The sequence below is a fragment of the Mustela erminea genome, chromosome 4, assembly GCF_009829155.1.
Source record: "Mustela erminea isolate mMusErm1 chromosome 4, mMusErm1.Pri, whole genome shotgun sequence".
Classification (NCBI taxonomy): Eukaryota; Metazoa; Chordata; class Mammalia; order Carnivora; family Mustelidae; genus Mustela; species Mustela erminea.
In genome coordinates this window covers 146,844,080-146,871,811 of record NC_045617.1, presented here as the reverse complement: position 1 = coordinate 146,871,811, position 27,732 = coordinate 146,844,080, and the positions used below count along the sequence as shown (strand labels likewise).

The following is a 27,732-nucleotide window of genomic DNA, read 5'->3' as shown; positions in this document are numbered from 1 at the left end:
TCTGTAGCTTAGAAACACATTTTTCTATCTAAGGGAGCCGTCGTCCCCCAGTTCTGCATCCCCACCCACAGCAGCTTCCTATTTTGCTGACACATTTACTTTTCAGAGTTTACTTCAGATTATTTTTCATTGTTAAATAGTAGCGTCTTCTTCACCTAGAAATGCAGATTCAACAAGTTTTAATCATATAAAGTGGCCAAGACCAAAGCAAGGTAAATAGTCAATAAAGTTAATTATTATTTTTAAGTGACCAAAGTGCAACTTGCAAGCTATCTTTAGAGAAAAAGGAGACGCCACTGGCTTATGTAATTGATGGCGCTTGGAGCAGAGCTGCCCACAGAGGTGGGTGGTGGTCTCTCTCCACGTGGGGGACACAGGCCTCCAGCGTTCAGCCTGAAACCCCCCAAGGGAGAGCTCGCGATCAGACGTGCATCTTTGAGCCACACACTGTGGCGGCCGTGGGGATTCTTCAGTCCTTATGAATAAATTACAAAGTTTAAGGTGGGGCACCTGTGGCCTCGGTCGGGCATTTGGCTTCGGCTCAGGTCAGGATCTCAGGATCCTAGGACCGAGCCCCACCATTGGCTCCCTGCTCAGCGGGGGAGCCCCTTCCCTTCCTTGCCCTCTACCCCTCCCGCCTGCTCATGCTCTCTGGCTCTCTCGCTCTCTCACACTCTTTTTCTCAAATAAATAAAATCTTAAAGCTTAGGGGCACCTGGTTGGCTCAGTTGGAAGAACATGCAGCTCTTAATCTCAGGGTTATGAGTTTGAGCCCCAGGTTGTGGGGGGGGAGGATAGAGATTAGTTAAATACTTTAAAAAAAGGCTGAGGCTGCACATTTTTACTTTGGCAGTCCGACTTCATCTGCGGATCCTGGAAACCCCTCGGCTAGTTGATGCTGAGCACCCCGCAGAACTGGAGAACTGGGTGTTGATGGTCTCAGAGCTCTGGAAGAGCAGGCTCGGGGCGGAGCGTCCAGGAAGGGCTCCCAGAGCCTGGCGCAGAGCTGGCCCGTAGGGTTCCCGGTGGCAGCCCCGGGCCCCTGCCCCGCCTGCGAGCTGAGGAAGGAGAAGGGGAGAGGGGGCTGCGTGTGGAGTCTGGGAACTGTGGCCACAGCTGCGCCGCCTGAAGGGGGTCAGAATGGAATGAGTGAGCCAGTCAACCAAGGAGAACATTGAAATACAATGACTTTTCTTTTCTTTTTAAGATTTTACATATTTGAGAGAGAGAGAGAGAAAGACACAGGGCTGGGAGTGACAGGGAGGGACAAGTGGGGGGAACAGCAGAGGGAGAGGGAGAAGCAGACTTCCCGCTGAGCAGGGAGCCCCACGTGGGACTCGATCGCAGGACCCTGGGATCATGACCTGAGCCAAAGGCAGAGGCTTCACTGACTGAGCCACCCAGGCACCCTGAAGTATAATGTTCTTTTACCATCTACTTTTACCATAATTTTAAAAGGTAAAGGAGTTTCTAAACCCCCCTAAAAGCCCCAAAGACATCATCTGACCGTGAAATACAGGTAACAACTATAAACTTGTATGTGAGTAGATCAGTTTATAAATATATAAATATATATATAGTTGACCCTTGAACCAACACTGGGATTAGGGGCGCTGATCCCCAGGCAGTCAGAAACCCAAATGTAACTTTTGACTCCCTCCAGACTTAACTACTAATGGCCTACTGTGGACCGGAAGCCTTACACTTACTTTGGAGGTTATATGAATTATATCCTATATCCTTCTAATAAAGCATACAAAGAAAATACATTTCTAGTACTCCACTATATTTAGTGAAAAAATCTGCGTCTGCATGGACTCATGTGGTTCAGATCTGTGTTCAGGGGTCAGCGGTGTAACTGTGTGTGTGTGTGTGTGTGTGTGTGTGTGTGTGTGTGTGCGCGCTATGCCAATGCACTCACTTTTCACTGGATCGCTGAAAATCTCCCCACAAACCAGTCAGTGAGCTAGCCTTGCAGAAATCCTGCTTTGCTAGTGGCCAGAGAAAGGAGCTGAAATCAAATGAGTGATTTTTGGTCCTTTTTGGTCAGCCTGTGTTTGCTTGGACAGAACCTGAGGTTCTCTGTTGTAGGGCATCGTCTTGGATCATGCCCGAGTTTTTACTACGTGCGTACTTACTCCTTCCTCCTGTCCCCTCCCCAGGCTGCTGCCTTTTGCCCCTAATCTCTGTTTTCCTCTTCCCCAGCTGTTACTTAAGCACCAGGATGCGTACCAGGCTGGAGCCGTGTTCCCTGATGCCTTCTACCCCAGCATCTGCGAGAGAGGTAAGCTCGAGTGTCACAGACCCAGTGATGCCACTTCCACTTGGTTAACAGGAGCAGCTAGGACAGAACTCCAACAGCGTGTTTCCGTTGTCCTTGGTCACTGACTTGGTTCACATAACTACATTTTTCACTTAACCAAACCTTAACTACTTAAGCGTAAAATTCTGAACATTTTCACGATCCTGTGTGTCCTTAATTTACTACTTTGTGGCAGAAGAGAAAAGATCTTGAAAGCGGTGGGAGGGTCTGGGTTCGCGTTCCTGCTGTGCTAGTAGCCTGTGACCGTTAGAAAGTGCTTCCACGCCTGGGACATGATCATCATAATGCCTCCCTTGCCTCTACTGGACTTTGTTGGTGTTAATGCATATTATTTTGTCAAGTGGTGTGCAGATCTAAGGCAGTGGTGTCAGTGACCTGGGCTTGGGGGGAGTATCAGGACCCCGTGGGCGTGGAAGGTGCGCTCTGACAGAGAATCGGGGGGTGTTTTGTAGGAGCTACGGGCCTGGTGTAAGAAATCTGCAGGAACGGTGCAGGGAGGGGAGAAGGCCCCTGTGGGGGCCAGTCCTTCAGTCAGGGACTGCAGCCAGCCCCCGGGACCCTGAGTCAGGGATCTGGGGAAACGAATACCCCCACTTCCCTTCCTTTTCCCTAATCTCGTCTCTGTTCTCCACATTGGCTGGACCCAACCCAACCAAAGCTGGGGGGCAAAGGGGCCAGTCGGACTGGTCCCTTCAGGGGCACCGTGCAGGGCAGACCAGGTTGGACAGAGGGTCTGGAGGGACAAATGAAAGACATCCAGTATATTGGTCGTCACGAAAACCATATTTGGAGTCTCAGGGTCATGGCCATTATCCCAGTGTTTTGCTTTTTAAGATTTTATTTATTTGTGTGAGAGAGAGAGAGTGAGCACACAAGCAGGGGGAGAGGCAGAGCCAGAGGGAGAAGCAGGCTTCCTGGGCAGGCTTCCCTTGGCCTCCGTTCACTAGGATTACAGAGGGGAACAAAAACTTTGCTTAATCTGGCAATTTGGTGAAGGGGAGGTTTATCCAAAGAACTGCTATTACCCTTAATTTGGGATTTTTACTGAATTCTGTAAAATAGGAATTGTAAGTTTTATCTTGAAAACTTTAGAGCAGATCAAATTTCTAGTTTTGGTGTCTTTGAAAATCATTTCAAGAAAAGCCAATGGTTTAAAACTGGTTAGAATGTTTTTACTTTAGGGGTACCTGGGTGGCTCAGTGGGTTAAGCCTCTGCCTTTGGCTCAGGTCATGATCTCAGGGTCCTGGGATCGAGTCCCGCATCGGGCTCTCTGCTCAGTGGGGAGCCTACTTCCTCCTCTCTCTCTCTCTGCCTGCCTCTCTGCCTACTTGTGATCTCTCTCCCTCTGGCAAATAAATAAAATCTTAGAAAAAAAAAGAATGTTTTGACTTTAGTGGCAGCAAAACTATTTCAACAGAAGGATCTAAACTCTGGTGTTTTGGTTTCCGTTGCCCCTTGTGACATTTGACAGCCCCCTCCCACCCCCCTGCCCCCCACCTGCACTGCCCCCCACCAACTCCGGCACCCTCCACCCACTACCCTGCACAGCCCTTTTCTCCTTCCCTTTAGCACAGAAACGGAAAACCCTTCCAGCCCCCCAGCAGCCCCCGTGATTCCAGATGCTGTGAGCCAGTCCCAGCTTTCTCTTTCCCTCCCAGCTGGCCCTTCTGTTCTAGAGGCTTCCTCTGAACATCAACGGAAGAACACAGGAGTCTGGAAGGGAAGCAAGAGACGTCTCCAGCTTTTCTGGACAGACTCCTGACACCTGCTTTTGTCTCACCAGGGAAGTTCCACGATGTGTCCGAGAGCACGCACTGGACCCCCTTCCTGAACGCCAGCGTCCATTATATCCGAGAGAACTACCCGCTTCCCTGGGAGAAGGTAGGCATCGCCGGCCCTCTAGAGCCGAGAAGAAATTCCGCTCCAGACCCCCACCCCTAGTCTGCACCCAGTCCCCCCCCCCCCCAGGCTCCGGGCTGCTCACCCTTGTACCTTCATTGCCAAGGCCAGGATGCAGTTGGTTAAGACCTGAACAAACTACTCGGAGAAGTGCAGGAGGTCACCTGGCCGCCTCTGTGCCAAGAGTAATTCCTCTGAAAGCACTTCCCAGGCACCCCGAAACTTCTCCACAAGTCCTTGGGTTTTGTCACTAGAAACTGCAGAGTACCAGCCTCTGTATTGCTGTGAAGGCTCAGGGATGGAAATCTCCTTATTAAACACCATAATCGGACTTCTACAAAATAACCCCAGCGCCCGTCCCTCTCATTTGCTCGTTGGCAGGACACGGAGAAACTGGTGGCTTTCCTGTTCGGCGTTACCTCTCACATGGCGGCGGACGTGAGCTGGCACAGCCTGGGCATCCAGCAGGGGTTCCTTCGCACCATGGGCGCCGTGAGTGCGCGTTGGCGGCGGGCGGCTCGAGGGGAGGGTCCCGTCCTGCCCGGGACGAAGCCCGGGAAGGAGAACTTGAGGTCACTCAGGGCCATGTGGACGCAAGCGAGACTTCCTGCCCCAGCAGCCCTCTGTCTCCAGCTCCTCCTCCCCACCCCCCTTCTTCCCAGGCTCCCTGCACGGTCGGCCCGCGGGCAGGACCCCGACGTGCACCGAAATCAGCAGTCAGTGTGCTGTCCTGTGCCCTCGCAAAAGAGCATTTGCGAAATTTCACGCTCCGGGCAAGTCGCGTGTCTTAATAAGGACACGAAGAGCTGCCACTTGGTTCTCCTCGGGAGGAACCGCTCCACGTGTTTGTTCTTTTAAAATTTTCCTTTCTAACATGCAAAAACGTGTTCTTATTTGCGTGTGGCTGACACAGCGTCGCGTGAGCTCCAGGTGGGCGACGTGGCGATCCTCCAGCTGTGTGCAGCCGTGTTCGCCCCCCCACCCCCCCGTCACCGCCCAGCCCCCCACACGGCCAGTACCGTTCCTCCCTGGGCTGTGCCTTCATTCCCATGACTTAGTCACTCCATAACCTCCCACTCCCGTGTGCCCATTTCGCCCATCTCCCCATGCTGGCTTTTTTCCCCCCCATTTTCTATATGAAAATGCCAGGGCCCTGAACCGAAATGGCGCCCTTGTTTCTGGAAGCCTCCCTGGTCCCCAGTTGTCGTTGGTCCCATTCTGTGCAGAGCTTACCCTTGGACTCACTGGAGACTGTGTCTCTATCCCCAGCGGTGCAAATGTTTGCAAGAGCTTTGTCTCCAGGCACTAATATGTGGCTCAGCTGCCACTGTAAATTTGTAACAAAAAAATCAAGTGCATCTGTTATGGACCCTTTGCACGGACCGGGTTAGGCGTTTACCTCCTTCCCCCGGCGCGGCTGCGGGGTGGGCTTTGGGCTACAATCGCTTTTCTCTCTTTCTCAGGTTGACTTTCACGGCTCCTATTCCGAGGCGCATTCGGCGGGCGATTTCGGTACTGTCTACGTTTGCCAAGTTTGTTTTGCCATGGTTCTGTCTCCCTTGTCCTAGAGTCACTACTGTACCTTAAATCTGTATTACAACCCCCCGCCCCTTGTTGAAAAACCTCTCTCCTTAACTGAGACCATCTCATGCTGCATTAGGACTGGCTGTGGTGTTCTCTTGAGCAAAAGTGTCATTTTCATACTCTATGAGGTGCATATTCAGTCACTTTGGGAAATGGCTAATAACTAGGCAGGTGTCTAGACAGCAAGAGAGAGAAGCTTCCGGGAGTGGCTGCTGGCAGAGACGTGCGCAGATCATGCTGGGCTCCCGCAGTATCTTTCTCTCGTTTGTGTGTGTCAACTTCAACTTATACTAAAAAACCAAGTATTTAAAGTAAAATACATATTTTTAATCACAGCTTGCCAGTCCATATACTACCTAGCTTTCTATTTTAATACTTCATTAAGAGTACAGCATACCTCATTTGCCATAGAGATGTATTTCCGAAAAGTTGTATGTCTTTATAAAAAAAAAAATCACAGTTCATCATTGGCATATGTCCTAATTTAGTAAAGCTTTACCCTTATATTAGCTTAAAATTCATTACCTAAGGTTGCCCTTACTTTAACTTGGTACCTCTGTCTTTTTCCTGCCATGAATTATTGAAATAGCCAAAGTAGACAGTGAATGGGATTTTAAAAGAAATTTTATGGTTCATCTTTCCTTCAAGTGAAAAACTTTTGGTTATCTGGGTGTTTCTTAATTCACAAGTCTCACTGGCTAAGCTATGAATGAATCACTTTATCTTTGAGATCTGCTTTTACCTAAAACAGTGAGCAGAACATGCGGGCAAGGTAGTGAACTCATCGCCTGACTGTGCAGATCTGTGGAAAGAAGCCGAGTGTCGTCGCTGACCCACCAAATGTAAATATTTTTCTCGTGCTTTAGGAGGAGATGTGTTGAGCCAGTTCGAGTTCAATTTTAATTACCTCGCACGGCGCTGGTAAGAACAACTATGCTTACACGTGTGTTCCCTAAATGGCGCTTAGAAGCTGGACCCTTTTTATCCCCGAAGAAAATGCAGCCTACGATGCATTCAAGCATCAAAAATTTATAAATTTTGAAAAGCAAAACTGCAGATGAGGACAGTTTAAGATGCTTTGAACTTGTGACTGACACCATATCCAGTCCATATTTACAAAAAAAAAGATCACGTGTTCTCGTGTAGCTAATGCTTGGCTCACAGCCAAGCCTTCTGGGTGTCTTCTAAGTGCCTCCTGTTCTCTCCCACCGAGAACATTCTCTCCCGTTCTTCTAAACCGCTCCTGTGGGATTCCTGTTAATCGTTTTGTTGCTTCTCTTTAGAGCTGAATACATATGGATGTGTCCCCATACAAAATGGGACGTGGTTTTAATCTTCAGATAAATAGAATCTGGTTCCGAGGTCCGGTCACCTGTGTCTGCTGGGCCATGGTAGATTTCCCCGCTGTGTGGCTGTCTGACACCGGGATGGGCCACATGCTCCTCCACTCCTGCGGGGACGGAGGTGTTAGTGCGGAGCGTGTGTGTTTGCTCTACCAGCGGTGTTGCTGTGAACATCTCCTACGTTTGTGCACCGCAGGGGGGTCTCTCACCCTCAGCCCCGACACAGAACTGGGAGGGAGTCCTGGGGCGGGACGTGAAGTTGGCATCAGAGCCGAGGCTTTCAGAACGGCCTTCCCAGCGGACCCTGTTCTTGGGTGTACGTGGTAGATCTACTTCCCCTGCGTTCTCCGGGACTTGGTCTTGTCCAATTTAAAATACAGTCTGTTTGGTGTGTACTGGTATCTTACTGAAGTTTTCATTTGCATTTCCCAGTGATTAATGAGGCTGAAAGTTCCTTCATATTTTATGGATCATCTGTGTTTGATACTCCGTGAACATCTTGTTTAGCTTTTAGCCTAGTTTTCTGTTGGTTGGTTTGGCCTTTTTACTTACTGGTGAGTGGTCCTTGTATATTAGGGCTTCCAATCTTTGGTTGGTTTCTCATTTATTTGTTACAAATATCTTTTTATGCTTTGGGACTTTTTTTAACTTATGATATATCTTAATAAACAGAACTTAATTTTAATGTAGTTGACTCTGTCTTTTACTTTGTAATTTGTACTTTTGATGTCTGATTTAAGAAATCCTTCCCTACCTTTTGGGGATGAGGTCATTCTCCTCCTCCTTGTCCTTCAAAAGCTTTTATGGTTTTATTTTTTTAAACTTTGTCTTTCACTTACCCAGAGTTAACTTTTTGTATGTTCTGAGATAGAATCTCAGATTCTCAGATTTTCTTTCTGTAGATGTAACGTAGATAGTCCCCAAATCAGGACACTTATCCACAGTCTCCCCTTTCCTTACTGGTCTGTAATGCCCTCTCTGTCAGAAAATTTCATATGTATTTGGGTCCATTTGTGGGCTTTCTATTCTGTTCTATTGATCTACTTGTCCAATACTGATTTAAAAAAGTTTTTTTTTTAATTTTAAATTTAATTTAAATATTTTTTTAAATTACAGTGGCTTTATAGTACATCTTGACATCTAGTAGGGTTGGTCTCTCAGCCTATCCTTTTTCTTCAGACATACCTTGCCAATTCTTTTGCCTTGGCTCTTTCAAATAAAGTGAGAAGAGCAAGTTGCCATGTTCTAAGAAAGATCTTGTTGGGGGTTTGATTAGAATTGTATTGGATCTAGAGATCCATTGGAAGAGCATTAACTTTGAAATATTGAGTCTTCTCACTATGCTATATATTTTATTTAAGCCCCCTTTAGTGACTTTAACTAAACTTGTCTAAGTTTTTCCCTTCAAGGTCTTACATGTTTTGTTCAATTTTGTTGCAGAGACTTTTTATTTGCTACCGTAAATGGTAACTTTCAGTACCAGTTTTATTTTCTAGTTGATTGTTGCTGTGTAGGATGCAAGTGACTTTCTCACTTTGATTTTTGCTTCTAGCAACATTTCTAAAATCCCTCATTCATTCTAATGTTTCCAGAGATGTTTTTGAATTTACTGTATACTCAGTGCATCATCAACAAATTGTGACCATTTTACTTTTCCTTTCTCAGTCTTTAGCCTGTGTGATGCAGCAGAAAGAAGAAAGTTATAAAGTTTTCAGTACAATAGAAGTGGCGATACTGAGCATACTTACCTTGTTTGTGACCTTAAAGAGAATGCTTTCAAAATTTCATCAGACACAGTGTTTGCCCTGGGTTTTTGTGAATATCCTTAATCAGCTTAAGGCAGTTTCCCTCTATTTCAGTTTGCTGGTAGTTTTTATTATGAATTAACTTCGTGTGTATTGAACTCTTACTCTGCATCTGTTGAAATAGTTCCCTCTTTTTTAATCTGTTAATATAGCAATTGTACTAATCTATTTGCCAATATTTAATCAAGCTGAATTCCTGGCACAAAACCAACTTTGCAATAGTATATTTCCTTTTTAATATTTGTTGCATCTATCGCTGCCTGGGATTTTGTATTTTTATTTATGGGTGGGTTTGTGCTATCATTTTCTTTTCTTCTCTCCTTGTTTGGTTTTGGTATCAAGGTTATGCTAGTTTCATGATATCAGGAGGAAAGTTCTTTTCTGTTCTCTGAAAGTCTCTGTAAGATCAACACTTTGCTTGAATGTTTGGTAGAATTTGAAAAGCAATCTAGGCCTGCTGTTCTCTCTACAGGGACTTCTTAAAAACTTCAGTCATGGTTATAGGACTACACAGTTTTTCAATTTATTCTTAAGGTGTTCTGTTTTTCTAGGGTTTTTCCATTTCATCTAGATGTTTAAAGATTGTGCCTTGAAGTTGTTCTTAATATTTTACTGTCTATTTTCCTTATTTGTACTCGTGTTCCCTTGTTACCTTAATCCTGACATTTCTTGCATTTTTCAACAATTAGTCTCATCTAATATATTTCAGTTTCACTATTGTAAAGAATGGGTTTGGGTTTATTGATCCTCTCTATTATGTGTTCATTTACTCTTTCATTACTTTTTACTCACATATTTATTTTCTTTAGGTTCTTATGAAATTTGTGGAGTCTTTTTTTTTTAAGTTTTTAGATTTAATTCCAGTGTAGTTAACATGCAGTGTCACATTAGTTTTGGGTGTACAACACAGTGATTCAGCAATTCTCTGTTACTCAGTGCTCATCAAAAGTGTGTTCTTAATGCCCTCCACCTGTTTCACCCAGCCCCACCCATCTCCCCTCAGTTCGTCCTGTACAGTGAAGAGTCTCTTTCTTGGTTTGCCCCTCTCCCTCTCTCTCTCTCCCACACACACACACTTTGTTCATTTTTTTTTCTTAAGTTCCACATATGAGTGAGATCATATGGCTTTTGTCTCTATTTCACTTAGCATTATACTAACTCCATCCATGTTACAAATAGCAAGATTTCATATTTTATGGCCAAGTAATATTCCATTGTCTGTATATACCCCTTTTTCCATTCATCAGTCAATGGACATTGGGCTGCTTCCATAACTTGGCAATTGTAAATAATGTTGCTATAAACACGGGGTGCATGTATCCCTTTGAATTAGTGTTTTTGTGTTTTGGAGGTAAATACTCAGTAGTGCAATTGCTCGGTCATAAGGCAGTTCTAGTTTTAACTTTTGAGACACCCCATCCCGTTTCCCACAGTAGCTGCACCAGTTTGCATTCCCACCAACAGTGCACAAGGGTTCCTTTTTCTCCACATCCTCCCTAGTACTTGTTGTTTGTGAGGTTTTTTTTTTTTTTCCTCATTCTAAGAGGTGCGAGGTGGTAGCTCATTGTGGTGTTGATTTGCATTTCCCTGATGATGACTGATACTGAACATCTTTTCATGTGTCTGTTGGCCATTTGTATGTCTTCTCTGGAGACATGTCCAATGTCTCTGCCCATATTTAATTGGATTATTTGGGGGGTTTTTGTATTGACTTATATTCTTTATGTATTTTGGATACTAGCCCTTTATCATATATGTCATTTGCAATTATCTTCTCCCATTCCATATGATATTTTTTAGCTTTTCTGATTGTTCCCTTCACTGTGCAGAGCCTTTTATTTTGATGAAGTCTTATTAGTTTGTTTTTGCTTCTATGTTCCTTGTCTTAAGAAACATACTTAGAAAAATGTTGCTATGGCTGACAGAGAAATTACTGCCTTTACTCCCTTCTAGGATTTTTATAGTTTCAGATCTCACATTTAGGTTTTTAATCCATTTTCAATTTATTTTTGTGTATGGTGTAAGAATGTGGTCCAGTTTCATTTTTTTGCATGTAGCTGTCTGAACATCCCAGCACCATTTATTGAAGAGGCGGCCTTTTTCCCATTGGACATTCTTTCCTACTTTGTAGAAGATTAATGAACATATAATTGTGGGTTCATTTCTGGGTTTTCTATTCTGTTGCATTGATTAATGTGTCTGTTTTGTGCCAAGATCATACTGTTTTGAACTTGAAATCTGGAATTGTGATGCCTCCAGCTTTGCTTTCCTTTTTCAGGATTGCTTTGGCTATTTGGGGTCTTTTGTTCTAGCACTTGAAACATGCCATTGGTATTTTGATAGGGATTACCTTTTTTTTTTTTTTTTTTTTTTAAAGTAGGCTCCATGCCCAGAGTGGAACCCAAAAGGGGTTTGAACTCATTACCCTGAGATCAAGACCTGAGCTGAGATCAGGAGTTGGACACTTAAAAACCTGAGCAGCCCAGGTGTCCTGATTAGGATTGCATTAAATGTGAAGATGGCCTTGATTAGTATCTACATGTCAACAATATTCTTCCAATCCATGAACCTGGGATGTCTTTTTTTTTTTTTTTTAAGATTTTAAAATAGATTTTATTTGTCAGAGAGAGCACAAGCAGGCAGAGGCAAAGTGAGAAGCAGGCGCCCTGTTGGACAAGGAGCTGAAGGCAGAGTCTTAACCGACGGAGCCACCCAAGCCTCCCTGGAATGTCTGTTCATTTCTTGGTATCATCTTCAGTTGTTGTTTTTTTAAATCAGTGTTTTATAGTTTTCAGAGCACAGGTTTTTCACCTCTTTATTTCTAGATATTTTATTGGTTTTGGTGCAGTTCTAAATGGGATTGTTAATTTCTCTTTCTGCTACTTCATTATTCATATATGAAAATTCAACAGAATTTTATACATTGACGTTTGTGTCCTATGATCTTAGTGAATCCATTTACCAACTCTGACAGTTTTTTGTGGAGTCTTTAGGTTTTTCATATAAAGTATTGTGTCATCTGCAAATAGTAAAAATGTTACTTCTTCCTTATCAATTTGGGTGCCTTTTATTTCCTTTTATTTTTTTTTTGAAGATTTTATTTATTTATTTGTCAGAGAGAGCACAAGCAGGGGGAGTGTCAGGCAGGTGGGGAAGCAGAATCCCTGTGATGTAAGCAGCCAGATCGGGGACTTGATCCAGGACCTGGGATCATGACCTGAGCCCATGGTGAATGGTTAACTGACTGAGTCACCCAAGTGCCAGGCCTTTTGTTTCTTTTTGTTGTCCGATTGCTGTAGTTAGGACTTCAAGTACTATGTTAAATAACAGTGGTGAAAGTGGACATACTCGTCTTATTCCTGAACTTAAAGGAAAGAATCTCAGTTTCTCACCATTGAGTATGATGTTCACTGTGGATTTTTCATATATGGTCTTTGTTATGTTGAGGCACGTTCTCTCTAAACCTACTTTGTAGAAGTTTTTTGTTTTTAAATCATGACTGGATGTTGTACTTTGTCAAATGCTTTTCCTGTATCTGTTCAAATGATCTTCTTAATGGTGTAATTTGTGTTGACTGATTTGTGAATATTGAACTACCCTTTCAATCCAGGAATAAGGTGAATTTTTAAAAAAATGTATTACTGGATTTGGTTTGCTGGTACCTTGTCAAGGAATTTTGCATCCATGTTCATGACACATACTGGCTTATGGTTCTCTTTTTTTGTGGTGTCTTTATCTGGTTTTGATATCAGGGTAAGGCTGGCCTCATAGAATGAATTTGGAAGTTTTCCTTCCTCTTCTATTTTTTGGAATAGTTTGAGAAGAATGGGTATTAACTCCTTAAATATTTGGTAGAATTTGCCTGTGAAGCCATCTGGTCCTGGAATTTTGTTTGTTGGGAGTTTTTGATGACTGATTCAGTTTCATTGCTGGTAATCAGTCTGTTCAAATTTTCTACTTCTTTCAGTTTTGGTAGTTTATATGTTCCTAGGAATTTATCCATTTCTTCTAGGTAGTCCATCTTGTTGGCATGTAGCTTTTCATAATATTCTGTTACAGTATTTTTGTCTTTTTGTGGTATCATTTATTTCTCTTCTTTTGGGGGGGTTTGTTTATTTAAAATCTCTCTTTCTTTCTTCTGGTGTGTCTGGCTAAAGGTTTATCAATTTTAATTGTCTCAAAAAACAAGCTCATGGCTTCATTGATCTGTTCTCTTGGTGTTTAGTTTCTACATCATTTATTTCTGCTCTACTCTTTATCATTTCCTTCCTTTTATGGGTTTGGGTTTGGTTTGTTCTTTTTCTGGCTCCTTTAGGCATAAGGTTAGGTTGTTTACTTGAGATTTTTCTTGGTCCTTGAGGTAGGGCCTGTATTGCTGTAAACTCTCCTCTTTTAGAACCCCTGTTGCTGAATCCCAAAGGTTTTGTGAGACTGTTTGCATTTTCGTTTGTTTCAGTGTGAACTATAATTTCTTTTCTGATTTCCCAGTTGACCCACTCATTCTTCGGTAGCTTGTTATTTAACTAACTGTGCATTTGAGTTCTTTTCAGTTTTTGTAATTTCTAGTTTCATAGCACTTGTGGTCAGAGAAGATGCATGGTATGGCTTTGGTCCTTTTGAATTTGTCGAGGCTTGTTGTTTGGTAGGGAGGTAGTGATCCGTTCTGGAGAGTGTTCCATGTGCACTGGAAAAGAATGTGCATTCTGCCGTTTCAGGAGAGAATGTTCTGATTACATCTGTTAGATCCATCTGATCCAAGGTGTCAGTCAAAGCCATTGTTGATGTTCTGTTCGGATGATCTGTCCGTTGATGTGAGTGGGTGTTCAAGTCCCCTGCTGTTACTGTGTTAGTATCAGCCACTTCCTTTCTGCTTGTTACTACTTACATGCTCCGTTGCTCCTGTAGTGGGAGGCATAAATATTTACAGTTGTTACACCTTCTTGTTGGATGGGGACCTTTTTGATTATAATTTGTCTCTTGTTATAGTGTTTTATTTTTTATTTTTTAGTGTTTGTTTTAAAGTCTATTTGTCCAATATAAGTATTGCTACCCTAGCTTTGTTTTGACATAGGTTTGCATGATAAATGCGTGTCCCACCCCTCACTCTCAGTCTGCGGGTGTCTTTCACTTTATGAGTCTCTTGTAAGCAGCCTACAGGTGAATCTTGTTTTGTTTGTTTTTTTTTTTTTAATCTATCCTGTCACCCCATGTCTCAGACTTTTCCTTCACCTTGATCTGGCCTCTTCTCTACATTTACTTGTGGAGTTTCCTCTGCCAGGTGTGTGTGTGTGTGTGTGTGTGTGTGTTTTAGTTATTTTAGTACTGTCTATCCTCTTGTGTGTGTGTGTGTGTGTGTGTGTGTGTACATGCATGTGTATGTGTTTTAATCATTTATTTTAGTAATGTCTATCCTCAGTGTAGGGCTTGAACCCACAAGCCTGAGATCAAGAGGCCCTCGCTCTTCTGACTGAGCTAGCCAGGTGCCACTCTTCTGTTGGCTTTTGAGTTGTTTTCTGGGTTGTTTGCACTGATGTGAGTGTTGTCGAGTTTTATCCATGAGCCGAGCTCCATCTCGGGCCCTCCTACTTTGCCGTCTTTGCCAGCGGTCTCCCGTTGAGTCCTGATCTAAGGTCTAGCATATAATCAACTCTTGTAAATATCCCATCTGTGCTTGAAGAGAATGTTCTCCAGTTTTTGACCTAATGTTACAATATCCTTATTAATGTAAGCTTATTAATTTACTGTTAAAGCTATAAATAAAATGGCCTTTTTATATTAGGTTGATGTAATAATTACTCAGAGAAAAATTTGTTAAAAAATTTCCCCCAGTGATGGTGAATTTTTTTTTTCCATTTCTCCTTGAGGTTCTTTCAACTTGCTTTGTATATGTTTTGAAGATATGTTGTTAGATACATTCAAGTGTAAAAATCTTACATCTTTCTGGTGAGTTGGCCCTTTTCCTCGTGGCATAGTGACCCTCCTCATCTCTGATGAATGAGTTATCTTCAGGTGTCCTTTAGCAACTTTTTTTTTTTTTTAAAGATTTTATTTATTTATTTGACAGAGAGAAATCACAAGTAGTCAGAGAGGCAGGCAGAGAAAGAGAGGGAAGCAGGCTCCCTGCTGAGCAGAGAGCCTGATGCAGGACTCGATCCCAGGACCCTGAGATCATGACCTGAGCCGAAGGCAGCAGCTTAACCCACTGAGCCACCCAGGGGCCCCTCCTTTAGCAACTCTTACGGGAGTTCAGCTGGTTCTCCTGGTCACGTCCCATGCTGCTCGAAGTGCTCATGGCTGGACATAGACGCGCATTTCTTTTTTTTTTTTTTTTTAAGATTTTATTTGTTTATTTGACAGACAGAGATTACAAGTAGACAGAGAGGTAGGCAGAGAGAGAGAGAGGGAAGCAGGCTCCCTGCTGAGCAGAGAGCCGGATGCGGGACTCGATCCCAGGACCCTGGGATCATGACCTGAGCCGAAGGCAGCGGCTTAACCCACTGAGCCACCCAGGTGCCCCAAGACTCGCATTTCTTCAGTGAGGATTTCTCTGGACTTCTGCAGGCTGCCTCGAGGCACGTGAACCTAGGACCACATTGCATTACATTCAGCTCTTGAAGTTTTCCTGATTACAGAAACATCATGAATGCAGGAAAGGACATTTGCAGGACTGGTAGTAGTTACCAGTGGTCGGGGGAGATCTGTTTTTCCCCTGCTCGATCGATTGTCAGGATGAAGCCCAATTTCTTTGCTGTCCTTTTAGTTGGCTGGGTTTGTTTCTCGCTGATACTCCTGCAGAGGCTGTAGCTTTTAGTGCAGCGGCTCTTCTGAAACAGGCTGCTGTGGCTGGTTCCTACGCTTCAGCCCATGTCTCTGGCATGTGCGCAGCCATCGGAAAATCTCCAAGGGCTTGGAGCACAGGCTGGCTTCCACACTTGCTTACCTCTTCAAGCTTCCAGATTCCATTTGTTTTGGACCTTTGGAAAATTTGCACTTTCTTGCTAGTGGGGTGATTCATCTAAAAAAATATTCTTGTTATTTTGTCTAGCCTGAAGCTATTTTCGTTGGGAGGACACTCTGGTGAGCTTATAAATTAAAAAGTGGACATCGCCATAGATTCTGTCTTATAAATATACTAGAATCGGGTTTTGTTTGGTTGTGATTTCTGTGCGATACAGTCTAAGGCTTCAGAAATGAAGCCGGAAGCTGGTTCAGCATTCGTCTCACGTATGTGTCTCTTCTTCCAGCTGAAGTAACGGCAGCTGGCAGCTGGCAGCCTGACTTAGGTGCTTTTTACCATACGCTGTGTGCTCTGAAGCTGGGGTGGGGGTGAGGAGCCATCAGGTCCTGATCTCAGGGTCGTGAGATCGAGCCCCGTCTCGGCTTCTGCCCTGGGCATGTAGCCTGTTTGAGGTTCTTTCTCCCTCTCTCCCTCTGCCCCTCCCCTCCCTGCTCTCTCTCTCTCTCAAAAATTAATAATAATAACTTTTGAGAACAGTTCAGTCCTCCAAGGAATAAAATGTTGTTCCTTGAACTGTGAATTCACAAGATAAAACATCCATTTTCTACTTCTCTGAGTGCGCCTCTGACTGTCGGATTGGGGTGTCCGTTGTTGGTTTGCATCCTGCGCTGTAGTGCGCTGTGACATCTGCTGGGACTGTGGCAGTACCAGCCACCTGGGCTTGTGGGTAGCATTAAATACAGAGTCCATGAGGGCCCCTTGCATAGTGGGCACGGAACAGTCCTGCAGTAAATGGTCATTGCTTTTGCTGCCGATATTCCCTTTAATTTCAGAATCTTATTTCATTCCAATGCTTTTCTCAGGTACGTGCCCGTTGAAGATCTGCTGGAAATTTACAAGCAACTCTATGGCCGAGAAGTCATCACCAGAAGTGCAATCATTGACTGTTCATACCTTCAGTTCTTGGAAATGTAGGTGTGACCCAGAGGAAAATTTGTAGCTGAGCTTAGTGTGACTTCCTTAGTGCGCTTTTTGACGTTTTAGTTTCCTGAGTTGGATTTCTGGATTCCTGCTTTCTCCGAAGGCAGCCGCGTGAGAGCAGACACCTGTGGATGGGGCCTGTTGTTGATTTGCTTCCCTTCTTTGTCCAAACCTCACTCAACAGGCACAATTTTTGTTCATGTTGCAGGTACGGAGAGATGTTAGCTATTTCCAAGGTAAAGGCTTCATTCTTCAGAACCTTCATTTAAAGGATTATAAAGATACCAGAAAAAGCACTTACTGATACATTTTCTTTTTTTGTGTGCCATAGCTTTATCCCACGTACTCCAGAAAGTCTCCATTTTTGGTGGAACAATTCCAAGAGTATTTCCTGGGGGGACTGGACGACATGGCGTTTTGGTCCACTAATATCTACCGTCTGACGAGCTTCATGCTGGAGAACGGGACCAGGTGAGACACCGGCCCACGTCTCCCGCCGGCCGCTCCTGTCCTGTGCCTCCCTCTCCTGGTGCTGCTGTCAGGTTTCCACCTGATCAGATGACAAGGTCTCACGACGTGTCAGCCTCTCCTAAGTATGCAACCTGCCCCGGCACTGAGTGGGCATGGGGGGCGGGTCTGGAGAGGGAGCCGCGGAGGCAGCACCCTGTGTAGGAAAGGGCAGGGTGCGAAGCCCGAGCAGCAGCCGTGGAGTGGGAGAGGGTTGTCGGGCTCCGTCTGCACCAGGCGGCTCTTCCAGGTCGAGGGGCACAGGGCTGGGGCTCTAAATCAGAGGGACCTAAATCCGAGTGGCTTCGGGATATTGTGTGTGGGATGATGCTCTTCGGCCTTGAGAACATCCGCCAGTACATAGAGGCTGTTAACCGTAACTGCATGCCGGGATCTGAAACAAAATCGCCTTGCATGACCAACTCGGTATTAGGCCGTGAGTGTTAAACCTGTTTTAAACAGTTGGTAAACAGGAAACAGTCCCATATAAATACTTTTTATAAAAGATTTTATTTATTTATTTGACAGACAGGGATCAAAGAAGACAGGCAGGCAGAGAGAGAGAGAAGGGAGCCGGCCCCCTGCTGAGGGGAGCCCCCTGTGGGACTGAGGCTCCATCCCAGGACTCCTGGGATCACGACTTGAGCAGAAGGCAGAGGCTTTAACCCACTGAGCCACCCAGGTGCCCCTAAATACTATTTTTTAACAGTGAAATAAGCCTCCTGTGACATCCCCAGGCTCTCCTTCTGTGGCCGGGATTTTAAGCACACAGGACGCTAGGGGATGAGTCTCGGAATTTGCAAGACCTGCCTCTCACTGCTGAGTTATCCTGAGCAAGTAGCTGAACCTCCCTAAGCTTTGTGTTCTCCTCTGTGACATAGGGACAGTAACAATCGTCACAGGGCTGTCGGGAGGAGCACGCGAGGTCACTCAGGCAAACGGGTTAGCGTGTAGGCAGCACTGGAAGCAAGTGAAGTCTGCATTGGTCACGTGAGAGTGAACGGCTTGTACTCACTTGCTGTCCCCAGCCCGTAGGTCACGATCCTCGAGTGGAGAGCAGCGCTAGTGTTCGTTTCGGTTAGGTCGTCCAAATAGCTACAGGCAGCAAGACGTTACTCTTTAATTGGGGAGCCGTTTTTGTCTCTCGATGTCTGTTCTAATTTGTCAAGGCGGAAAATTCCATGAGTTGGCTGCATCTTTGCACAGGGCAGGATTCGTCAGCATTTGTGGAACTGAATGGGAACTTTGGAAAAAGCTCCAAAGAAGGAGGCCACAGATTCATGAGGGAAAGAAGCAGGGTACATAGTTTCATGTTATACGCATTTGTTACCTAACTGATAATTATCTTCCAAAGCAATGTGTTGCTTGGAACTCCTAGTGTGTCTTCCTAAAGAAACAGTGAAGGAATGGTGGTCACATTCCCAGCCGGGCTCTCCATAATTCAGAGATAATTCACAGGGGCGCCTGGGTGGCTTAGCCAGTTAAGCGTCTGACTTCCGCTCAGGTCATGATCCTGGAGTCCTCATGTCGGGCTCCCTGCTCAGTGGGCAGCCTGCTTCCCCCTCTGCTGCAGCTCCCCTGCTTGTGCGCTCCTGCTCTCACTCCCTGTCAGATAAATTAATAAAATCTTAACAAGAACAACAGCAAAGATTACCCATAACTGCAGTGCTCTTATTTATTGCAAGGCTGCCGTCCGGATCCTCGTGGCAGAGTCTGAGGAATTCCCATCCTAATCCTGATGGGAATTTGAGGAAGAAACTTTTCCTAAGCTTGAAGCTGGCCCCCAGAAAGATTTTGACAGAAATTTGCCTTCAGCCTCTCCCGACCTCATTTTCTGAACTCCTGCCCCCGCGGGGTGGGCTCCGCGCTGCCCAGCCTCCCTCCGCGATCGCCGTCCACTCTTCTAATGGCGTCCGCCCTCCCTTAGTGCTTTTCCCGGAGGCGATGGAAAGTTCACCTCTTACGTACTACTCTCAGTGGCCTTGTCCATTCACAAATCTTTGTTTTTAAAGGAATGAGATTGAGAGACTAAGACCTCTTTGAGCAGAAATGGGCGTGATTGGGCAGAGAGGGGCACAGTTAGGAATCCGTTTCTGTCTTGAGCTTCTGGACGGTTCATGTCCGCCTGGGGCTGCTCAGCAGGGGAGGGGGGGCGGCTGTGAGTCGGGCTGACCCGAGCGTGAGGCTGCCTGTGTCACCATCCTGCTGCCTGCGGTCATCGGCCGTCATCAGTTAGGACCCGAGCTCCTCACCTGCCGCGTCTGGCTCTGCAGTGAGCCCCGGAGCCTTCACAGCCGGAGGCAGTGTGATGTGCACCGCGATTCTCAGTAAGACTGACGCTTGCCAGGGAGGTAAGAAAATGTCTGATTTCTTTGCCTCTCTCCCTAGCGACTGCAGCCTGCCCGAGAACCCTCTGTTCATCACATGCGTCCAGGCAGGTGGGCCATGCGGCGGCCAGCCAGCTAGCAGCCAGGGGTAAGTGGACTCCAGAACCTTCCTAGAGAAAGGACATTTCGGGGCACCTGGGGGGGGATCTCAGTGGGTTAAGCATCTGCCCTCTGCTCAGGTTATGATCTCAGGGTCCTGGGATCCAGCCCTGCATCAGGCCCCCTGCTCAGGGAATAAATAAAATCTTTTAAAAAAGAAAAAGGAAAAATGCATATTCCCAGAATCACGACCTCGATGGTATGCAGGAATGGAGGTAAAGACTGCAGCGGTAAGGTGCTCGCTAACCAACAAAAATGGCATTTAATAGCATTAGTAGTATTATTACTATTACAGTATTATTACTCATTATTGTTATGATGCGTAACTTTTACCCAGATTCCACCCCGAGAAAGTCCCAGTCGATGAGATGGGATGAGGAGGGGGTTTTCAGGCCGTTGCTGAGGCAGAGGGCCAGATGCCTGACTTGTATCCTGAGAGGTAGGATTCCTGCTGGGTCGTGTGCCAGCCGCAGGCGCCTAAAAGCTGGATTAATACCATAAATACTGAGACAGCAGCATTTCCTGCGCTGTCGCTGCCAGGAGCCGATGTGGGCACCAAGGGCTCATCACGAGCAGGACAGAGCGCGGTCCTGCCGTGCTGGGGTGCGTGGGTGCCCAGCAGAGCTCCTGATGCTCTCGGGTGTTAGGAGGGAAAGGGGTGCGCAGTGGTGCGTCCCAGCCCTGTTCTAAGGGGAGCGCTCGGTGGGCGAGCAGTGCTTCGGCCGAGATGCTTCAGGGTGAGCGAGGGTTAGACGCTCCGCGGTCCTAGCGGTGAAGGGTCCTAAGGCCAGAAAGAGCATCGAGCTTCAGGAGAACAGACGACAGGCAGGTTCTCTTAAGCCCCTTCCTTTCCCTTTCTTTTCCCTTCCCTCGCTCCCTTTCTCTCCCTCCCTCCTTCCTCTGACTGACCTGAGTGCGTTTCTGTGGGGCTCCCAGTCCCCTGACTGTCGGGGGTCCCTCTGCTGGCTGCCTGACACGCGTCCCCTTCACTCACTCCCGCTGTGGGGGCTTCGCTTCAGTCACTGGGGAAGCCGGCCGGGCTCCTCCAGGCACCTGGTTTGTAGCCTCGTTAGAATGCACAAATTTGAACATATACTTTTAATGTAGGATTCATTCGAGCACGTCGGAAGTCTGTACACCGCACACCAGTTTCCCAAAGAGCTACACACTATTTTGTGACCACGTGTGTGAAATACTGAAATGCCTTTGTTTTTGTTTTGTTTTCTTTGTTTTGTGTGTAGTGATCTAGAAGAAATCACACTTTAAAAAAAAAAAAGATTTTATTTATTTATTTGACATCACAAGTAGGCAGAGAGGCAGGCAGAGAGAGAGGGAGAAGCAGGCTCCCCACTGAGCAGAGAGCCCAATGCGGGGCTCAATCCCAGGACCCTGAGATCATGACCTGAGCCGAAGGCAGAGGCTTAACCCACTGAGCCACCCAGGTGCCCCGAAATCACACATTTTAATGCAATAGGACTTTGGGGCTCTGGGAAGTATTTTCAGTAAGGACAGGCTTTTACACCTTGGAAACATTGGACTGAAACTCCATGCAATGTCCCATGAAGGTGTTTCTCTTTGAGCTCCCAGAAACTTGAATGTTACGGTCTCTGAGCTGTGATCGACTAGACGTAACCTTCAGCCCCATCACTGGGGGCCCCGCCGTTCTTCAGCATTTTGTTTGTTCTCACTTTTCAGCAGTTCACGAGTACAGAAAAATGATTTCCATAGGAATTTGACTGCATCCTTAAGTAAAGATGTCAGGAAAAATATCAACCACACCAGCAGAGGCGTGTTCTTTAGTGTGGATTCGTGGACCTCGGTAAGCATCTTCTGTGTCCGGGGCATGGGGGGACAGGGACACACTGCCCCAGGGATCTCGTCCTATGGACTCACCGGCTCTTCTCATTCACTGAGAGTCGCCTGTGCCCGAGTCAGGCCACAAACGTCCTTGGCTGCCAAATCTGGGTTTTTTCCAGAGATGTTCTGAGATGTGGGTCTGGACCTCTAAGGCCGTGGGCGAGGTCGGTGGAGCCTGAGGTGGCCCCGGGGCACCCGGGCCAGTCCTGCTTTGTCCTTAGGCCAGCTGTGTCAGCAGCATGGTAGGCGGACTGCGCAGAGCCCCCACGGGGGATGCTGCGGGTGAAATTTGGCCCTGCGATCCCCCATTAAGAGTCGGACACTTGACTGGGGGTTTCAGATGAAAGGGAAATGGACTCTGACCTTTAGCAAATCTGTTTAATTGGGGTGATACATACACCAATGATCATATGTGAATAGAATGCAAGTAACACATGGGTGGGGAGTCTTTTGCCTGTAAGATAAAGCTTAACAGCTTTGCTGTCAATCAGAGAAGGCTTCACAGCAGAGGTGACATTTGCATTAGGCCCTGAAGAGTTGGTAGTATTTCATCAGTGAGCGCGTATCTCTTGCGGAAGTTTGGGGGTATTTGGAGATGTGAGTAATCTTGTTTGACTGGAAAACAAGACAGGGATTCGAGGCAGCAGGCGGGAGAGGTCTGGGCAGGGAAGCAGGCATAGGATTGTGAAGGCTCTAACATCTGGAGAAGGGTCCTATGACAGCATCTCCCTGGGGCCTCTGGGAGTTGGTCCGGCCGGGCAGGCCTGCTGTGTGGGTGCGCCGTTGCCCTGAGAAGGGCCCCACACTTGGGTTAATGCTCTTGCTGCCATAAATTCCTTAATAACTTGGCAGCGCCTGGGAGGCTCAGTCAGTTGAGCGTCGGACTCTGGGTTTGGACTCAGGTCATTGTCTTCACATCGTGGGATCGAGCCCCGCTTGGGGCTCTGCGCTCAGGGTGGGGTCTGCCTCCGGCCCTTCCTCCCTCCCACCCCTCCCTGCTCACACTGTCTTTCTCTCCAATAAATAAATGAAATATTTAGAAAAAATTCTTAATAACTTCCGAGCCTGGGGCTCCGCGTTTTCATCTTGCATGGGCTCTGCGCGTTTTGTAGCCCGTCGTGACCAGGGGCCCTACCACGGCACGTACTGTGTTGTCCTGTAGTTCCTTGGATCTGTGTCCTCCGTGAAGGGGGGAGTCCTGCAGGAGAGTGGCTTTCCATGGGCCAGGCCTGTCCTAGCACCTGGCACGTAGTAGGAGCTGCGTAAATGCTTCCTGGACGCGCGAGCTGGGCGCAGGGGTATGAGGGTGCGGGCAGCACTGGTTCTAGACGAAATGAACATTTAAGCCATTTTGATTCATTACATTGATCTGATTATGTGCTGCAGGTTCCTAGAGACTCTCCTGACTTTGGTCCAGGTAAAGGCCCAGCTCGCTCTCTGTTACCGTGCGGGCACAGCTGAGAGGGTCATAACCGCCCACCCTCCCAGCACAGGGGGTCACGATTTCCCTCCCTAACTGCTCATCCCAAGGGATTGATCTTTTTTTTTTTTTTTTTAAATATTTAATTTATTTATTTTTTAGAGAGCATGAGAGCAAGCAAGCACAAGCAGCGGGAGAGGCAGGCAGAGGGGAAGCAGACTCCCCGCCGAGCAAGGAGCCCGACGTGAGCCCGACGTGGGGCTTGATCCCAGGACCCTGAGATCATGACTTGAGCCAAAGGCAGAGGCTTAACCCACTGAGCCACTCAGGCATCCGAGATCTTACTTTGTGATAGGAATCGAGGCTTTATTTTTTTAGTTCTTGTCCAAATGGGTTTCCTTTAGAAAGTCTAATACTTTTGATGGGAAATATTAGTTTTGTTGACGATGCCACGTGTCTTTTATCTATAATGTTTTTGTGTTTCCAGGATTCCCTCACTTTTATGTACCAGGCTTTGGAGAGGAACATCCGGACAATGTTCACGGGCAGCTCCCAGCGGTCCTACAAGCATGTGTCCAGCCCCTTGGCGTCTTACTTCCTGTCTTTTCCCTACACAAGACTCGGCTGGTAGGTATGAGTTTCTCCCACTCCTGAAAGCTGGTGTCGGTACGAAGTTCAGTCATTTGACAGATGGTTTCGGTGGCACCTGTTGGCGCCTTAAATCCCAGTCAGCTCCTCAACAAAAACATAACATAGTGGCCAAGTTACTTTAAGATGAAACTGCCTCCTTAAAGTGGGTCAGGATGGGTTTAAGTGCAGGAAGCTTTCTCTTTATTGAAAATTATCATGATGCAGTGTCACGGAACGATCGCAAAGCTTAGATGTTCTAAAGACGTGATGTTACATACTTTGGGGAATGGCATGACACCAGAAGCGGATAAACCGCTAGTACAGTGATCAGGGTTGCTTTGCTTCATGTGAGAAAAGCCTAGCACCCCCCCCCCCCAATAATTGTAGAAGTAGAACGTTGGGGAGTTCTCCGATTTTCATAATCAACCCAAACGGAGCCCAAGGATATGGAGGTTTTGGGGAAACCTGTTTTTTTCAGCCACACTTCCTAGGCTGAAATGACATTGTTCCCCTTGGAGCAGTTTGCTGACAGGCCATCTTTTTTGGGCCCCTGAGGCATTCAGCCCCAGCACAGGTGACGGCAGGTGCATGCTGTGTTTATTGGCCCGTCCCCGTGCATGGTGGCTCTTCTTCCTGACACAGCCGAAGATGGTCTCTGGCTGGGCCCGGGTGGGGGTGTGCAGAGGTTCCTCCCCGGCGTCCAGCCCCGGGAGCCCGGGAATGGTCTGGTCCCTCTCACCAGGTGGTAGCCCCTTTAGGAACGACTTTCCTCTTTTATCTCTGGTTGCTTCTGTGGCCATAAGAACTAGAGTAAGTACCTGATTTCTGGTCCTGCTAGCTGCCCCAACAAAGACACTTGAACCTTTGCTCTCTAACTGGTAGGTCATCGACCTTCACTTAGAAACATCCACGAAATACGTTAGGCATTTCTTCTCTTCACAGTGCAAGGAACCGCGGGCAGCCGTGGTAGCAGTACCACGGGGTGCTTAACGCACGTGGGTCTCCGGCTCCTTTCTCTTCCGTTTGTTTCCTGCCCCACCCGAAACTAGCCGGGGCCCTTGGCCGGGTGCAGACTTCCTGTCTGTCCCCTGTGAGCCTAGGGTCGTGCGTGGTGGCTGTAGGTTTGCACAGAACATGAAGCTTCGTGCAGATGCTTTTCCCCTGCTCGGGTCATACGGTTCAGAAATGCCCAGAGCCCTTAACGTGTCCAGTGTTGCTGCTCTTGTGTTTCAGTCCCACAGACAAGATAGCGGCAGGAGGGGTGTTCTCCACCGTCACGCGGGGGGAAAATTCAACAAGGGGGAGTTCAAGCCGTGGGCTCTAGAGAGAAGCAGGCGACCGTCTGCGGGGAGCATGGCTCTCCGCAGACACGGGGCGGGCCTCTCTCTCCCTCCCCCAGGGCACTGACTTCGGCTGACCTCAACCAGGATGGGTACGGGGACCTGGTGGTGGGCGCCCCCGGCTACAGCCACCCTGGCCACCCTCAGGTGGGCCGTGTGTACCTCCTCTACGGCAACGAGCTGGGCCTGCCCCCCATCGACCTGGATCTCGACCGGGAGGCCCACGTGACCCTGGAGGGTTTCCAGGTGAGGCATCCGTCCCCGGGTCCCTCTTCTCGCGTCCGTGCGCCGCGCTCCTCAGAGCAAGCGGCCAGCGCCGAGGGTGACAGGAGCAGCCGTGCTGGTGGCCTCCCTCTGCGGACACCTGTCGTGTTTAAAAGCCTCCTGTCCTCACCGGAACGCGGGTCCCTGCCTGCCCGAAACACACCTGCCCTTCCTTCAGGGCTGCCCTGAGTCGATTTCTTGGTGCTACAGGCCGCTCCCGATTTTTTGAAGCCTCCCTTGTTTTATATGTGAGTTTTTATTTTGTAAGAATGTTCGATCCACAGAAAAGCCGTAAAGACAGAACAGAGTTCCCAAATACCTTCCCCCCAGTTTCCCCTAAGGTAGCGGCTTACGTAACCCTGGTTGCAACGTGTCGGAATTAAGAAACCGACACGGGTGCGTGACTCTTGCCCAAACCCCAGACCTCACTCAGATGTCATTCCTCGGTTTCAAGTGGTGAAAAGCGTCCCCAGGAAAACCCCACAGCGACCGTGGGAGAAATGCTCGGCGAGGGGTCAGGGTCAGGGCCTCCCGGCGCACCACGGACCAGGAAGGGTTTCGTCGGGAGTGACTGGCATCAGTGCTCACGAGGGCAGGAGGGAGGGCAGGCGCCTTGTGACCGACCGGCGACAGGCGAGTGCGGGGGCCTTGGTGGGACGGCGCGTTCCGGGGGCCAGCAGGAGGGCACGGAACGCTGGACTGCGGGTCAGACGGTGGTTCTGCTGCGGGGAAACCGCTGAAGCTTTGCTGTGGAGGTCATGCTGGAAGAACAAAGCTAGACGACCTGCGCGCACAGCTGAGTCCGATAGGCGATCCTCCGCTGGCAGCCACGTCTGAGGTTCCACTGTCTAGGAGGGGCAGTGTTTTCTGGAATCTTCTGCCACCCCAGGAGAACATTCCAAAATAAGTCTACCCATTCCAGGTGCTCCTTACTTTTTTTTTTTTTTTAATTTATTTACGAGAGAGAGAGAGAGAGAGAGAGAACGCACAAGCAGGGGGAGCAGCAGGCAGCGGGAGAAGCAGGCTCCTGGCTGAACAGGGAGCCCAGTGTGAGGCTCGATCCCAGGACCCTGGGACCACGACCTGAGCTAAAGGCAGACACTCAACCGACTGAGCCCCCAGGCGCCTCTGCTCCTCTGCACGAAGCCGAGCCCCTCTCAGACTGTTGGGTAAAACCTCATCCTCTGGGCTCCTGCAGACCGGGAGTGAGGGCGGTCCGCTCCCTCAGACGGGGACCAGGAAGGAGGCAGCTCTGTGCTCTCTTCCCAAGGACCGTGGGTAACGTGGCCGGTGGCCGGCTGAAGGCGTGGGCCAGGGGTAGAGCCTGGTCCTTAGCCGTGGTCTGTGCTTAGCCTGGCTGTGGCTCCGAGGGAGGACGGAGGAGATCCTGTGCCTGTCGAGGAACCACGGGTTAACCCGAGGGAGGCCTTGGGGTGCAGCTGGCGATGATGAAACGCGGTTGGCCTCAGCCGGCCGGCGCCCCTGCTTGCCTTGTGGCCGGAGCAGCCCTTTCTGGTTTATCGGGTTCCCGCCTCGCAGGAGGGGACGGTCTCCGTAGAGGCCATTGCACACAGGTGCGGCACGATTGGCCAATCTATAACTGATGCGCGTTCTGGGGCGTGTGTGTGCGTGCGGGGCAAACCTCCACTTGTGCAAGACCGTTCATTGTTCCGTCCGTTGTGAAAGATCAGGAGGACCGGGTGAGTGGCTTTTGGTCGAGGCCGATTCTAGAGAGCAGGAGAGGGAAGATGGAGAAAACCCACCTCGGAAGGAAGGGTCCTCGACTGGGCTGGGGTTCCCATCTGTAACCACGCAAGCGGGGATAATAAACGGACCTGCCCCTGTGCGGGTCGGGCCGAGCGCGGCGTCCACAGAATTCTCTGCGCCGATGGGACCGCTCTGCGGCTATGCATCCTGTGGGAGGGCCGTGGGCTGCAGGGGCTTTGAGGACCCGAAATGCACCCAGTGCAACCGAAGAGCTGAGTTGTTGGTTTAATGTGACTTCAGCTAATTCAGCCACGTTTAGCTGGTGGCCCCCACGTTGCACGGGGTGGCTCTAGAACGTTCCGAATGCTCCTCCCGCGGTGGCCGTGCTTGCTGGTGTATGGGGTTCTCATTTTGGACACTTTCCAAAGGGAGTCTGGCCCTTCGTGGGGGACCATTTTTGAAAAACCTAGAACTTGTGAGAACGGACCCTTTTCTTTCTGGCACCTCGTCTTCCCCTCCAAGCAGACAGACGTGCCTGAAACCTTGTTAGGGCCGAGCCCCCCAGTGGGGGAAGTGCAGATGTGTTCTGGTCGCTGCGGACTTGGCCCTTGGCCCTCGGCTTCCAGG

The 27,732-nt window shown here is 48.0% G+C and overlaps 1 protein-coding gene across 4 annotated transcripts in view; it reads left to right on the top strand.

Annotated features, from left to right (window-relative positions):
- GPLD1 (glycosylphosphatidylinositol specific phospholipase D1) overlaps window positions 1–27,732 on the top strand; it is a 56,587-nt gene that overhangs the window by 16,834 nt on the left and 12,021 nt on the right. For 3 of the 4 annotated variants that reach the window (XR_004285254.1, XM_032341239.1, XM_032341241.1), the window contains exons 6-17: window positions 2,206–2,284; window positions 4,108–4,205; window positions 4,605–4,715; window positions 5,687–5,735; window positions 6,674–6,728; window positions 16,777–16,884; window positions 17,103–17,130; window positions 17,226–17,365; window positions 19,790–19,876; window positions 21,583–21,706; window positions 23,652–23,791; window positions 25,194–25,380. Coding sequence is in view for 3 of the 4 variants with exons in the window: in XM_032341239.1 (XP_032197130.1) it covers window positions 2,206–2,284; window positions 4,108–4,205; window positions 4,605–4,715; window positions 5,687–5,735; window positions 6,674–6,728; window positions 16,777–16,884; window positions 17,103–17,130; window positions 17,226–17,365; window positions 19,790–19,876; window positions 21,583–21,706; window positions 23,652–23,791; window positions 25,194–25,380 (1,206 nt within the window). In the remaining variant the exon portion in view is untranslated. The remainder of the gene's footprint in view (window positions 1–2,205; window positions 2,285–4,107; window positions 4,206–4,604; window positions 4,716–5,686; window positions 5,736–6,673; window positions 6,729–16,776; window positions 16,885–17,102; window positions 17,131–17,225; window positions 17,366–19,789; window positions 19,877–21,582; window positions 21,707–23,651; window positions 23,792–25,193; window positions 25,381–27,732) is intronic. The other variant, XM_032341240.1, reaches the window with a different exon arrangement.